Source organism: Grammomys surdaster, unplaced genomic scaffold, assembly GCF_004785775.1.
Source record: "Grammomys surdaster isolate TR1022 unplaced genomic scaffold, NIH_TR_1.0 99, whole genome shotgun sequence".
In the NCBI taxonomy this organism is placed as follows: Eukaryota; Metazoa; Chordata; class Mammalia; order Rodentia; family Muridae; genus Grammomys; species Grammomys surdaster.
The window spans coordinates 12,140,476-12,156,941 of record NW_021604578.1 but is presented as its reverse complement, the minus strand read 5'-3'; the positions used below and the strand labels follow the sequence as shown (position 1 = coordinate 12,156,941).

At 40.9% G+C, this 16,466-nt stretch overlaps 1 protein-coding gene across 2 annotated transcripts in view; it reads right to left on the bottom strand.

Annotated features, from left to right (window-relative positions):
• The window catches only part of Ipo11 (importin 11), a 137,047-nt gene that overhangs the window by 19,704 nt on the left and 100,877 nt on the right, over nt 1–16,466 (bottom strand). For both annotated transcript variants that reach the window (XM_028783923.1, XM_028783928.1), the window contains exon 28: nt 11,709–11,804. In XM_028783923.1, coding sequence (XP_028639756.1) covers nt 11,709–11,804 — 96 coding nt within the window. The remainder of the gene's footprint in view (nt 1–11,708; nt 11,805–16,466) is intronic.

Sequence of the window (16,466 nt, the reverse complement as noted above, 5' to 3'; positions counted from 1 at the left end):
CCTGGTCTCTATAGAAGCCCTTCTTTCTTTTGGTCTCAAATTCTTTCATATTAGCCTTCTGCTGCTGCTTCTCATCCTCCTCCTCTTCCTCCTCCTTTTTTCCTCTTCTTCCATCTCTTCCTCCTCCTCCTCTTCCTTCTTCTTTTTTTTTTTGGGTAAGATTTATTTTTGTCTAGCAGTGATTGTGCATGCCTTTAATCTCAGCACTCAGGAGACAGAGGTAGGCAGATCTCTGAGGCTGAAGCCAGCCTAATCTACAAGTAAATTCCAGGACAGCCAAGACTACGCAGAGAAACCCTGTCTTAAGAAACAAACCAAAAAAGAGAGACTAATTTTTTATTTGTGACTCTATGCCACATGAATACAGTGTCTGTGGTGCCCGATTCACTTGCAGCTGGAGTTACATGCAGTTGTGAGCTGCCTAATCTGGGTGCTTAGACCTGAAATCAAGTCCTCTGGAAGAACAGCAAGTGCTCTTAACCCCAGAGCCATCACTTCAGGTCTGTTACTTACATAGTAAAAATGTTCTGCTCTGCCTTCACTGATGCTAAAGGATTTAGCACATGGTTTTCTGTGTCAACTTGAAACCAGCTAGAGTCATCACAGAGAAAGAAACCTCCAGGAGATCCAGCTGCAGGGCATTTCTCAATTAGTAATCAATGGTGGAGGGCCCAGCTCACTGTGGGTGATGCCACCCCTGGACTGGTAGTTCTGAGTTCTCTAAGAAGGCAGGCTGAGCACATAAGGAAATGCAAGCCAGTAAGTAACACCCCCTCCATGGCCTCTGAATCAGCTACTACCTCCAGGTTTCCCTGCTTGAGTTCCTGACTGACTTCCTCCAACATGGACTATAGCCTGGAAGTGTAAGCTAAATAAACCCTTTCTTCCCCAACTTGCTTTTTTGGTCATGGTATTTCTTTGAAGCAATAAAACCCTTACTAGGAAAAGTTGGTACCAGCATAGTATTGTATTGCTGTGATAGGCCTGACCATGTTTTTGAGAAGATTGTGAAGAACTTTGGACTTTGGGCTAGAAAAGCCACTGAGTATTGAGATCTCAGTAAGATATTCTGTAGGAACTTGGAAGAAAAGAATATTGAGACCAATGCAGGAGATGGAGGCCTGGCTTGTGAAATTTCAGAGGGAAGATTAATGACTCTATCAGGGCCGTTGCTGTTTTGATTTATGAGTCTGTGGTTCTGGTTTGCTGGGGCTGAAGAATCAGCTGTGATTAACAAGATTCCAGAACTACTAAAGTCAAACTTTTACATTACTGGGACAATTGATGGTGGTTAGCTGGAGCTAAGAAATTAGTGGTGACTAAGAAGAAACCAGCATCATTGAGGTGAAATCTTCTGGGAAGTGTTTTTTGAGAGCACAGAGAAGCTCTGTTCCACACACAGCCAAGGGTGTTCCTCATGTTGACAGCCAGACTTAGTACTGTGTGACTCGACTCACCCAGGTGGTACTGGTTTGAAAGCATGAAGGAAGGAGCCTTGGAGAGCAGCTAAGGCTTAGCACGGTGAGAGGCCACTGATGAAGGTGCAATCTCAGTGGCAGTTGAAGGCATAGGACTGAGGGTGTCATGCAGAAGTTGAGGCTTGGCACCACCATGAAGTGAACCAATGAGAAGCTATTTGTGAAAGTGCTACCCAGTTGCAGCAGAAGACCCCAGCATTTTGGAGATGCCAGGACCATGGGATGGCCACCAAGAACAGTAGCAGCAGTGGAGTGGAGGCACTGGGAGCCTAGAAGACAAGCTGTGTGCTACAGAGGGCAGAGCTGGAGAACTGACCCAAGCCCTTTGGAGCAGTTCAGAAGAACTTGAGTGATCCCAGACATTGAATGATTAGAGTTTTGATTTTACTTTGATTTGATTACAACTATGCCCTGATTTTTTCCCTCGTGAAGAAGGTATTTTACTAGAGTCTACAGTTAAAAGTCTTTGAATTGTAAAAGACTTTGGATTTTAAAAGAGATGAGATATCTTAAAGAGACTGAAATTTTAATGTTTGAATTTGTAAAGACTGTGGGACTTTTAAAGTTATTTAGATCTTGAAAATGATTAAGATAGTAAGGGTTGAGGCTTAATAGACTGTGTTTGTTTGTGTCTCCAGTTAACAAGGGGTCACTTGTAGTGGCTAGTTTTGTGTCAACTTGACACCAGCTGGAGTCATCACAGAGAAAGGAGCCTCAGTTGAGAAAATGCCTCCATGAGATCCAGCTGTAGGGCATTTTCTTAATTAGAAATCAATGGGGAGGGCCCAGGCCACTATGGGTGGTGCCATCCCTGGTTGGGTGGTCTTGTATTCTGTAAAAAAGCAGGTTGAACAAGCCATGAAAAGCAAGCCAGTAAGCAACACCCCTCCATGGCTTCTGTATCAGCTCCTGCCTCCAGGTTCCATCCCTTCTTGAGATCCTGTCCTGACTTCCTCCAACAATGGATTGTGATCTGTAAGTATAAGCTGAAAAAACCCTTTCCTCCTATGTTTACTTCCTACTATGTTTACTTTAATTTGTGCAAATTATACTCATTCAGGTCTGAGAAAGCTATAAAACTACACCTTGTCTTTCTGACTCAGGATTGACTATGTATGCTCAATGTACCATTGAGCTATATATTACCAGTCCAAAAAAAAAAAAAGAAAGAAAGAAAGAAACCCAAAAAAAACCCAAAAAAACAAAAAACACCAAAAATTGTTACTGAAAAGCATAAAGTTGAAACTATCTTCTAAAACTCCAATTGAAAGTAAAATCTCATTTTGTTAACAAAGATTAAAGGCAAGTTGTCACATTTTAATTGAAATGCACAAGACGAGATTTCTAATAAGCAAAAACATATGGAGGCTTTTAATCCACTAATAGTTCTAGTCATAAAATACTATCAATAATCATTTAAAATAACAACTGTCTTGTGAACAGCCACAGAGCCACTCCTCCATTACACACCCGAGCAGAAATTACTGAACATCTCCAGGCTCTAGAGGGCTAAACTATAATGGTTCTCAACAAACTAAGAAGGGTCAAACCCAACAGGCAAACGTTGGTAAGAAACAGCAATCCTTTAAGTGCTTTGTTTAGTTTAAAAGGTACCTGCAGTAACATATTTCAGCAAATCTACGAAAACTCTGCCCTGAGTCGTCTGTTATTTTTCCAGCGCGAAAAGAATCACTTTACAAACATATACTGAGTGTCCTTTAAACTTTTCCTAGCCTAAATGAACTTTTCCATATTTCAGTGTACCAAATTTAGACGTTTCAAATTTGATCTCGTATGAAGAAAATAGCCTTGAATTCAATGCAGGAACCTGGAGAGAGGAAGGGAAGTGGAGGCCATGGAGGGATCTGCTTACTGGCTTTTCCCCCATAACCTCTCAGCTTGCTTTCTTAACAGCCAGGGCCACCTGCACAGGGGCAGCACTACACCTTTAGTTTGGGCATCTTACAACAATCATTAATTAAGAAAATATTACAGAGACTTGCCTACAGGGCAATCTGATGAAGGCACTGTCTCAATTGTAGATCTCCCTTCCCAAATGACCCTAGCTTGTGTCAAGGTCACAAAAAACTGACTAGCACAAATTACATACAACTGAACTGGAAATATTAAAAATGGGCACTCCACATAATCACCCTTCTCTTTTTCACTTAATTTTGTTGTTGTACTGGAGATGGAACTCAGAGCTGCAGGCATGCTAGACAAGAGTTAACCAGAGAGCACCTCCTCATTCTTCATCCTTACCAGAACCTCGTCCAGCAGGCTTCACTCGGCTTCCCTGCCAGCACACCCTTCTGAAACGGCTAGTCCCAGGTCCAGTCAGCATTCAACAACACAAATCATGACAATTCTATTCTCCTAGTCACTGATGGTTCATGGGGGGGGGGGGGGGGGTTTGTGGAATTCTGCTCAAGTAGATAAAAGGGACAAGAGCTTTGAAATGGTTTCTAGAAGAAGTTGACTTCAATCTTTAGAAAAGGCATAGAGGAGAGTGTCTGGCACTAGCACTGTCATGTAACCCTGGAGCTACTTTGTACCCATGCAGAAAACTGACTGCAGATTAGGCCGGTGTGCTGAGGGATAAAGTAGAGAGACCCTGGGTCTGTGATGCCGTTTGCCAGGCCACATTGGCTGATGCTGAAGCCACTCTTCTTAGGAACATACTGCTGCCAGAGGTAGCCAAGACCTACTGTAAAAGCTGGAAGTTCTATTACAGTCCCTTATATAAACACCTTATAAAAACTTTAAAAAATTCCATTTCCTTCTCCTAGTAAACGCATTACCTTCTGCTTGAAACTAACCCCGTGCAGCTCCTAAGGCTTCTTTCTGCACTGGCAGTTAGCTCACAGTTAAGTCTTTTATCCTTGGGCTGCATGTTCTCCCCTTAAGCTTCGCTATTTCAATTCCTCTTCCTTATGCACTATCTCAAATCCTCTTATGGTCTGAATATATGTTTCTAAGTGAATGTAGTATATTAGCAATGCAGAGAACGAGCCAAGAAGGAACACAGAAAAGAGGCAAAGGGAATTCTAGAGGCAGGTCTGCTCAAATAGGCTGAAGCCAAGGACATGACACAGCAGGAAGAGATTCTGAGCCAACGCATAAGTCTAATAGCTGACGGCACATCTAGGGTTTGACAGGCAATCCATGGAAAAGGAGAAGCTGTGCTAGAAAGTAGCATAGAACATCATCCAACAACTTGATTCTGTTCAAACCTGGGCTTTTAATTTTCTAAAGCAGAAGGGCACGGCCGTGTAGAAAGCTGGAGACCTCCAAGGAGGTCACTAAAGACAGACACTAAGAAAGTAGAGCGTGGCGACTTTAGAATTGGGTTTTGTTTCTCATTCCTTTGCTGCTGCCATTCTGTGGTTTCTGGACCTCTTTCCTTCTGCAGGGCCATCTGGTGAGTCCAATGAATCAAATGTAGAAAGAATCATTACAAAAGCCTGTATCTTTCTTGTTTCGAACAACACTACTTTGTTTATAGCTGTGTTTTGTCTCTACCGCTATAAAAAAAATTCATGAGTCTTTTCTAATCAAGTTTATTGCTTCCTAAAATGTTGGCTAAATTCTTTCTTCCTTTTTACTTCCCACACTTTGGCAAGAGGTTATCAATTTCTCTTCCCAGTATTATGTAAGAAAAGAAAAAGTGTGCTAAGCAGACTGGTCTCTAGTCTCATTAATAAGCTGCCCTGGTTTGATGAATCAACTCTAACTGAAAACTAACTAACAGATGCAGATTCATCAGCTCTCAGGATGAAACTCTTCTAACAAAATTTATTTCCTGTAACATTTCCAAGCAACATTGTTAGATTAATTACAGCTAAATATTAGGTATTCATTTACCTTACATATGAACTTGTTAATAGATAAACACAAATGTGGGATCATCAAAAGAACTCGTAAGAACTCACTGCCATTTTCTCAAACAAAATACATTTAAAATTTAAAAGGCCTAAACAAGTATGTCACAAGGGCATGTTAAGATACAACGATAAAGAGGCTAGAAACGACGCAATTTAAAGCTAACCTGCTTATCATCCAATCATAAATACCTGTTGGCCCTCCTTAGCTGCTCCCACCACCTCCCTCCAAAGTCTATCTCAAATTGAGCTCAGTGCTGCTTATCAAGAGAATATTACTTATAACAGATACCTAAATGGTTTCTCTGTCTCTAGTTCACAGTTTCCACAGACCATGTGAATCTCATTATAAACCTGATTATGTCATATCTTTTTTTTTTTTAAGCAAAAGTAAAGTTTAATTCATTAAAAACAAGCTGAGGGACTGGGGGCGGGCTTAGGGTCAGCATCACTTCTAGGAGCCAAGGAACTTAAAAGCACACCAGATGCTCTCTGTACGTATCCCGCTGTGCCTTCAAGCTACTGGGTAGAGTGTCCTCTACTCAGCACCAGGTAAACTTCTTGCCAGTGTTAGCTCAGAGGCCCACAGAGCATAGAGTCTCTATCTGTACCTCCTCCAGAGGCAACTCTAGACCTCCTGAGGTAAAAAGCGACAAGTCTCCTGCCACATGCAGCACTAGAAGCCCAGGTGGAGGAATTTGAAGGGAGGAGGGGGGTCCTTAAGACGGGCCATCTATAAGGTCAGGGCCAGAGGCACAAAGTGGGCAAGAAGATGCAGTTAGTCCCCAGTTAGAGAGAAGGTTCAGGACACAGACAAGCCAGGCTCACAGAAAGCAGGTCATCTAAAGAGCAACTCTGACCAGGGCAAGAGGCACTGTACTTGAAACTTGAGGAGCAAGCAGAGGGGTAGGTGCAAAGTCTTCCCAGAGGGCACAGGGGCAAGAGCCAGCAGGGCTATCAAGACCTTTCTATCAGCTCCCGTCAGACACCCTCAATCCATCCTTCGGATCAGTCGCTCTATGTTACCAACCTGGAAATGTTCCAGTACTCTCCAGACCATGGTGCCTGATCCCCAGTATGTGCTCACTGAGTGTAATCTCCACATCCTGGGTAGATAGTTCAAATTTGAGGGAGAGATGGAACTAATCTCATGGGAGAAATTGACCACCTGACACAAGTGGACAGATATACAGATTCTGACCCTGTTGCAGTATGGTGAATGAGTACAAGTGTCCAAATTTGTGACCAGCCACAGTCTATGATGTTCATCCTCATAGATGCCAGGTCTTCTGAGGATCAGGACGAGTGGGAGTGACCTCGGGGGAGGAGGAGCTGTGCAAGCCATAGTGAGGAGGGAGTCGGACAGGGCAGGACAGAGTACTCACCACAGATGTCATATCTTAACGTACTTTTCTACCCTTCCAGACTCTAAAGACAGAACCACAGGGCCTACACTGCCATGTTCAGCTGTGTGCTTGGGAAGCAACCTGGCCCTCTCCTAGAATGACTTTTGCATGGGCTTTGATTTGTGTTGCTCTTTATAAGTTGAAAGCTTAGCTGAGTGGGGTCTTGTCCTGAGGATACCACTTCTTTTATTCTATTTGAACAAAGGCTTTTTCTTATGTCTTCCAACACCAGCCTTGGCTCAAATATTGAATTTCCTGGTGTCCTTTTTCACCTCAAACTGTTTGTTTGTTTGTTTGTTTGTTGCCCTGCTTGCTCTTCCTCACTGTATACTTGCATAAGACTGGAGAGTAATAACCATGTGATAGTCAACTTAAATCTCTGCCAAATGCATTAGTCCAAAGTTTTTCAATTTAGCCTCATGCAGATTTTTACATGGGCAAAAAGCAATCACATTATTTACCAAAATATCTTAAGAATGGTCTCCAGTTTAGTTTCTAATATTGATTCCCCTCTGAAAGAATCTTTTGAGATGGGCCTCCATAGTCCACAATGCTCTCAGCACTATTGTCTTCCAAGATACTACTAGTGTGAGCCTGTTATACTCCACTTATAGTATTCAACTGCTTTCCTGGCCCATATTTCCAAAGTCTTCCACAATTCTTGAAAACAACAGCATGGTCAGGCCTGTCACAGAAGATGCCTACTCCCAATTCTTAGATTTATTGCTGTGACAAAACACCAAGACAACTTATAAAAGAAATATTTAATTTAGGGTTCACGGTTAGAAAGGACTAGTGTCCGTGACTATTATGGCAGGGAGCACGGCAGTCGGCGTTAGGTGTGGTGCCAGAGGACAGCTAAGAACTTACATCTTGATTCACAGGCATGAGGCAACAGAGTCAGACTGGGCCTGGCCTGGGCTTCGGAAACTTCAAAGCCACCTCCCTCTTCCAACAAGACCATATACCTCCTAATCCTTCCCAAACAGTTTCACCAACTAGGGACAAGTATACAAACATATTAGCCTTGGGGATGGGTGGGGGTGGGGAGGGATTCTCATTCAAACTACCACATGTCACTTCCATACTTAAAAATTAGCAGTGACCTCCACTGTTTAAAAAAATCATTCCAAAACTGCATTTCACAGTGGTCACTTAACTAGCTGGCTCCAATCCAGTATATATCCTCAGAAGTTATTCTTGCTAGAGGTATATCTCTACTTGTCTATTTTGTGTAAGGCCATGGGTTTAATCTAAATTAGTTAGATTTTAGGTGTGCAATGGAGTTACTTTTAGATGGTGTCAGTTTCTGAACCATGAGCTGGACAAAGCACAATGTCCCCTCTAAATGGGCTGGGCCTTTGCCAATACACCAAACACCCATAAAATGTTGTGTCAAGGAATTCATGCTCTATCTGCTTTCAAGTTAGGACTTAAGATTTTCTTTTCTGCCTTTAAACCTGTATGGACTAGAACTCACACTACCAGCTCTCCGAAATCTCCAACCTACCACTATAAACTAGAAAGACATCAGCCTTCGTAACCAAATGAGCCAATTTCTTAAAGTATTTTTACAGTTGTTTACTGATTCTGTTTCTAGAGAGAACACTAATTTGTATACGACTTACATAGGTGAAGAAAACAGTTTTCTTCCTTTGCCCTAACTCATTCTCAAACAGTATAATAAAAATGTCAACAGAACCAGAAAGATTAGCTTCCTTTCAATGTACTGTTCAAATAAACACAAAGGGAAAGCTCAAAAGTAAGCCAGCCACTAAAGTGAATATTTTATACTTTTCATTTGAACCTTACTGGAAGTCTATTGTGTCTTGTAACCCTGTGGACTATAAACTTTAGATCTATACAAGGCACAGGGTACAGATTAGGAAGATTTATCAGAGACCTCTGCAAGCACACTAAGAAGCTAAAGTCACACAAGCGAGGTAACTTGTTTCCCCTCTCTGTTCCTGTATGGCAACTACCACCCCTGGTAAAAAGCCTCCACCTAGGAATTCTGGGGAAGGAAAACAGCAGTGAGTGACAGGTTCTCGTCCCCAGGAACACCAACCCTCATGTCTAGGTTTACTTTGAGTTTGGATTTCAGTTTTATTTTATTTTACTACTTCACTTGTAACTGTGGGTTCCAGGGATTCGTTCAGGCTGTCAGGACTGCACAGCAAGCATTTTCTGCTTACAAAGCCATTACACCAGCTATCAGATTAGATTTCTATGACAGTCTCCTAACTGGGTAATTTAACTTTGTCGGCAAGTACATATGTGCACCACATGCAAGTATGATGCCTACAGAGGCCAAAAGGGGGTGTTAGATCCCCTGGAACTAGAGTCACAGACAGCTGTAAAGGACCAGCTATGTGGATACTAGTAACTGCACCTGGGTCCTATGTAAGAGCAGAGGACATCTCCAGCCCCGTCATATTCTTTTGTGGTTGTTTGTTTTGAGACAAGGTCTCACTATGTAGACCTGGTTGGCCTGGGAGTTACTGTGTAAACCAGGCTGTCTTGAAACTAGTCAATCACTTAAAAGGTACTATGGTAACCAAAAAGTACCATTTTAAGATGTCTTAATCACAAATACAAAGTAACTCATCCCATTTTTCTCATAGTTAGCTTGAAAGGGGAAACCTATTTAAAACATCCTTAAAAAGAAATTTATGCTAGACTGTCTTGGGAATTTATTTATTTATTTATTTATAAATAATGTTTTAAATTTATTCTCTGGCAATTTTACACATGTGTATAATGGATTTTGATCATATTTATGCCTATTCCCCTCTCCAACCCCTTCCCATTCCCTCTAGAATCTTCTTCTGCTCCTCTTTTTCATGTCTTTTAAATATTTTTTATTTTAATTTATTATGTATATCATAGGCAATGGATCATAGGTAACTCCCCAGTAGCTACATTCCTATAGAAAAATAACTTCATCTTCCTCGGCAGCCATTAACTGGCAAGAGCTCAATTTAAAAAAATTATTATCAAGTCACAAAATGATGGTTATTATATCAAAGAAGCTCAACTTGGAATATAACAAAATAAAGCTGGGCTTTAGAAAATCAACTAATAGCTGGGCAGTGGTGGCGCACGCCTTTAACCCCAGCACTTGGGAGGCAGAGGCAGGTGGATTTCTGAGTTTGAGGTCAGCCTGGTCTACAGAGTTGAGTTCCAGGATAGCCAGGGCTATACAGAGAAACCTTGTCTTGAAAAACAACAACAAAAAACAAACAAAAAAAAAAACAAAAAACAAAAAAGAAAGAAAGAAAGAGAAAAAGAAAAAAAAGGAAATCAACTAATAAATATTGTAAGCAAAATAATGAATAAAATCCTTGGTGTAGTACTATTGATATGGATCAGTTCACAGCATGCTCACCAACACATGCAACCCCAGTACCACATAAAGCAGATATGAAGGGACACAATTACAGCACTTGGGAGGTGAAGGATGGGAAGATCAGAAGTTCAAGATCATTTTGACTATGCATGTTTGTGATCAGTTTAGGGTACTTGAGACCACCTCCTAAAATCGCAAAGATCCTTATTGGACTTGATTTACTCTATTACAATAGAAAAGGCTGTGTACAGCTCTTGACTGTGTACAGCTCTTAAAGAACAAGGTTGCCTTTACATAGACAAGACAGGGAGGGTTCAAGAGAGCATGAAATAGGTCAATGAAGGCCCTGAGATAAATCAGAGAGAGAAAGAGACAGATGAAGGCTGGTACAAGAATTGGTTTTCAGCCTCTCCAAGGTTGTCAACCCTACTTCCTTATTTGGGTTCTTTTTGCTTATTTCTGCTGGTCCCTGGGCCTCTAACAGGCTGACTAGCTCTGTGAAACAACAGATAAATAATTTGGTAGCAAAAACTATTCAGATACATTATAATAAGTTAGCTATGGAGGACCACGAGACTCAAGATGAGGTTGTTACTTAATACAGGGGGTTCCCAAAACCCATCACCACCCAACCTAAAAGGGGGGACTTCTGCCACTAGACCAAGCAGAGAGGAGCCACCCAGAACCCCCTCTGACAGGCGATCTGAATTCTTGCTTAGGCTGCGAGGCTAAGCACTGCAAGGGAATATAAATAAAAAATAAAAATATCTTTCTGGGTTCCCTGAGGGACAAGCCTGACTGCATAGGGGTTGATGTCAAAAGTATCTCCTCTCCAGGAAAAAGACATCGGGATAGGTATGGCCCTCATGTCTCACTGGACAACGACAAGGGGACCAGAGCCATTACAAGGTCCCCTTCAATTACTGGAGGTCAGGCCTCTATCCCTGCCTTCACAAGATTAGATTCGCCACAGCCCGTCTATACTTAGAGAAGGGAGGAGATGTCAGGGGCATCCCTGCTTACACACTGAAGGCCTAAAATCAGCCATAGGCCTAAAATCAGCAATAGGCCTGTCATACATGTATACTAACACCAAGTCTTGGGTGTCTGTGGAAAAACATTGAAACAGATGGCTATAAGCTATTGTAAACAGGCAACTTTTGTGGAAATTTACAAGCCTGAGTAGTCATAGACCATGTAAATAGGTAGCCTTGGCAGACAATACCAACTTAGATAAGGACAAGTGAGTCATAGGCAGAGTCATAGTGACTTGTCCCCAGAACCTTCACCCAGATGATACCCAGTTCTGAAAGATATTTGTATTCCCCCTGAACACCCATACTCCAGTGACATCCCCTTCCCCACATCCTGCCTTTCTGTGTTTATAACCCCTGTGTGAATGAATTATGATTTGAGAAAAAATAAATTATTTTAAAGAAAAAGGATACTTGAGACCTTGTCTAAAATAAAAAAAAAAAACAATAAAACTGTATAAAAGACAAAATTACACTCGTCATATTGCGAACTAAAAATAATCATGCAGCAGTATTTAATTCTGTAAATCTAAGTATGATTAATTAAATGATCCACCTACTCTTTGTATGTTCTTGTTTCAGGGTCTTCTGTCATAACATCATGAAGGGCCTCCACCGAGATATTTATAATTCCACAAAATTTATCCTGGATAACACTAGAATAAAAGAAAAACAATACAGATTAACCAGTTATTTTAACACCATCTTTAAAAAACTCCAAACACTATCTTGAACATGTAAATTTGGTACTGAAACAGAAAAAAAAGCCTTCAAAATATATTTGAGGGTAATATTTTTACAACTGCACATAATATTGTTCCTTCTGCAGTACTATTGGTCTTTAAATACTAGCTGAGCACCAGGGAAGACAACTGAGGCTGGGGAGATGAGTCAGTGGTCAGGAGTGCTGACCCCGGGAGCATGAGGAACTGATCGTGAATCCCCAGCACCCACATAAAAAGGTGGTGCAGTTGTGTATGGGTTTGTTACCCTAGCTTTGAAGGTGGAGACAAGAGGGTCCCTTGTCACATAGGAATAGTGCAGAGAGAGATGTAGAGAGAGATACATCCTATTGCATACACTTCCCCCCCACACACACACACACAAACACTCACAGATAGGCACACACACACCAGATACACACTGGATTTTACCATTTTTTCTAATAGCCGTATGTTAATTTTACAATAGGGACACAAAGTGCTGGCAAAAATCTCTGCCTTTCTGAAGATACTGTTAAGGGAAAAAAGAAAAATCATGTTGCAGTGTGAAAGAAATATTGTTAAAACATTTGGCAAAAACTTAGACCCAGCCTATAAAGAATTCAGAACAATCTGTCAGAGTCAGCAGACAAACAACTTCATTTTGAAGTAGAAAAGGTTTAGATGGAAAAAAATGTGAACAGGCAGTTCACCAAGAAAAACATTCAGATTTTATGGGAGTACTTAAAAAGATGTTGCATATAATTAGACATTACAAACACAAGCTGAAATCACAATAAATTTTATTTGAAAGTAAAATTAAGAAGACTGGCAATACTATGGGTCTGAAGAAGGCTAAGCTGATCAAGTGCTTGCTAGGCAAGAAGAAAAAGCTATGTGATCCTCAGGAGCCAGCACAGCACAGCATGGCAGCACATGCCTGCTGGAAGGCAGGGGCAAGCTGCCCACACAACCCATCAGAAATTACAAAGTAATAGCTCCTAAGAACAAGACTCAAGGTTGTCTGCAGACCACATGAGTATTTATGTGTACACGGATGTACCTCCCCCACATACCCCACAAACGTGAGGAAGACAGCACCAATACTACGTAATGGTGAAGAGTCTTACATATTGTTAACAAGAACTTAAAATCCTATATTCACATTGGAAAAATATGTCACATTTTAATAAAGTTAAGCAATCCTACTTGCAGGTATTTATCTAAAATCCAAATGAGTGTTCTAAGATCCGTACAAATATTTGTGATAGGTTTACTTTAACAGTCCCAACCTGCAAACAACCCATAAATGCCCATCAACTAGTCAATGAGTAAGTCTGAACACACTCTCAGGCCCATGAAATTTATTCAACAGAATACACTCAGCAAAGAAAAAAAAAACTTTCCAGGAAACATGATTGGTTCTCTAAGGCATCCTAGTAAGAGCAACAAGACAGATTCTAAGGGCTACATATTCTAGGACCATGTCTACAAATGTTCAAAAGGCAAGGCTATCTGAACATTTTGGGTGATATAACTACTTTCTATCATGAGCATGGCAATGGTTGTGCAAAGGTATAAATCTGTCAAAACTGTATACTTTTGCTATACATACACCGTAGCTTATATAACTGGTATTTCAAAAAAAGTAAGAGCAGCCATCTACTACCACATAGTACCATTAAATTATACTATAGAAATTTCAAAGTAGCTGAATAAATCAGTGCCTCCAGGATTATACTTTTATCCCTACAACGGGCTTGACCCTGTGTTACTCAGACTTCATTAACATGCATGATTAACTTTTTAAAAAGGTTCAGCAAATGCTCTGGGTAGGGTGACAATTACCTTAATTCCAACAACAGGGAGGTAGAGGCAGGTGGATTTCTATGAGTTTAAAACCAGTCTGATCTACACATTAAGTTTTGCAGGCATAGCTTCGAAGTGAGACCCTGTCTTAAAAAAAAAAGGTTCATGAAATAGTTCCAAGGTCAGCAGTCTGGGCCACTTCTCCCTGTGTGCAGTCAGGAGCTTGTGTCTGTACATTCGAATGTTATATTTTGGAGAACCAAATCATCAAATGGGCTAAGTCCCAACTGGTAGGAATCATTCTGATACATTCTTGTTTGAGAGTAGAAGATCTTATTTCACAAGGATGTATTTTATGCCATCTCGATTCCTTTATCATAGAATTAAAGAATATTTTCTAGAAAACATTCATTCTGCATTCTATTATATATACTGGAAAAAAATCAAGATTTTTTCATTAGAAATTTAGCCACAAATTATGTGATCTTTAGTTTCCTTACCTATAAATGAAGCCTAGATTTGTGTCTGAAGACAAAGTAGAAAAAATATGGCCATTATCTTACACCAAGAAACAAATCACCACGGAGCCATCATAGATGCCAAGGCAAGTAGAACCTGAAATTTCTTCTTAATACAACACTGACAGCATTGGATTAAATAGACAAAAGCCCTGCTCTCGCTTCCCAGGGATCTTGCCCGTGGATCTATTTCAAGATTTCTAGGGAGACTACATCAAGTTGCCTTCTCTACTAACATCAGCTCTAAGCAGCAACCGCACTCCTGGGAAGACTGGAAAATTTGGAATCAATGTCAATGTTTTCTCAAAATACTAATTATGAATTTTCCTAACAGGTATTTGTCAACTTCAATGTGACAAGACATATTACTCTGCTGTATCTATCCCTCAAGTGCCAGAGAGGAGGAAACAGACTCCACAGCCCGGGGTACAAAGGAGTTAAACCTGGCTTTGAGTGGAAGAGCTTACTCTAGGGAGGAAGAACTGGAGAGTGGAAAGGAAACATTCTGTAATCAGTAAAAAAGACAAATTAGACAGTATAACTATCTCCAAACCACTCGGAGTTTTAGAAAGCACCTTAATCATTACTCATTAAGCAGTTCAGGGAAAGGGTTTCCAAGTAAAAAAGAAAACTACAAGTCACAGAAGACAGGCCACACCTCTTAATCCTTCCCAGTAGGTCCACCAACTGAGGATTAAGTATTCAAACATATAAGCTGTAATTACGGGGCATTCTCATACAAGCTACCACATACTGTATCTTAGGAAAAGAAGGATTTTCCATCCTTTGTGATTTTGCAAGAGAAAGCATATGCATTCATAGGAAACAATGTCCAACAAGGGCATACTAAGGTCGCACAAAAATGAAATGACCAGTGTCTAGTACAAGTCACACGTATCCCAAGCTTGTACCAAACTTTCAAAGTAATAAAGGGAGAGATCTCAAACTTATCATCTTCCTGCACACACCACACCTGATTTTGTGGTACTGGAATCAAAACTAAGGTTTTGTGCATGCTAGGTAAGTACTCTACCAACTAAGCTGCATCTCCAACCCTGTGTGAATTACTAACCATGGGATTAGGTTAAGACTCCATCACTGTCAATCTGGAAACTATTTAAAACAAAGCTATATGATCAGTCATTGCAAGGGAATCAAAGCTCTATACCCTAGGACAAATTTAAAAAGCCAAGTGTCAGGGCTGGAGAAATGGTTTGGCACTTAAGTCTTTTCTTCCAGAGGACAAAGGGTTTAATTCCTAGCCCCTACATGGAGGCCACAATTGTCTGTAACTCTGATTCCAGAGAATCCGAAAGGCACTGCATACATATGGTGTGCAGACGAGCATGCAGGCAAAACATTCATACACATAAGAGTGATACAAAGCCAACTGTAGTTACATTATTAAAGTTATATGACAAGGTACTTGTATTCAGGATTAAAGTCCTGAAAAAGTCCCATATGTTACCCAGCTCAGCCCAAAATAAGAATAATGTGCTCCAGAAAACAAACACAGAAACACACACACACACACACACACACACACTTAGGCTCTTGTAAAGGTAGCTCTGGCTATCTTGGAATTCACTATGTAGACTAGACTGGCCGCAAAGTTATGGAGATCCACCTGCCTCTGCCTCCTGAGTGCTGAGATTAAAGGTGTGTACTACCAGGGCCAGCTAGCATTCCATGGTTAAAAGGCAACTCAGCTATAAATGATGAGGACAAGGATGCCAACAATTGGAAAGAAAGTACCTGTCAATAAAGCACAAGAAAGAAGCCATAAAGTTACGGGGGAGGGGGGGGCGCGAGGGAGGGAGGGAAAGAGAGAGAACACACAGCTGGCAAGATGGGATAGATCTGGGAGGGGTGGGTGAATATGAGCAAAATATATTGTAACAAATTCTCTAAAAATAACCCCAAACACACAAAAAAATCAAAACAATAACATCAATAAAGAGAAAAAAAACTACACAAAAATTTAATAAAAACATGGGGGATGGGGGTGGGGGATGAACCAAAAACCAGTAACCTTGATAGATTAAAAAAAAACTGGCAAGAAACATAAGATTATGATTTGGAATAAGAGGAAACATCATTTCTCTGAAGTATTGTTTTTATAATTTTATGTGTATGAGTGCTTTGCCTGTACTTATGTGCACCATGTGCACGCCTCCTGGCCTAAGAGATCAGAAGAGAACACTGAATCTTCTGAAACTGGTGTCAAATGACTATGAGCCAGCATCAAAGTGCTGGGGCCGCTACAGGAGAAACAAGCGCTCTCGACCAC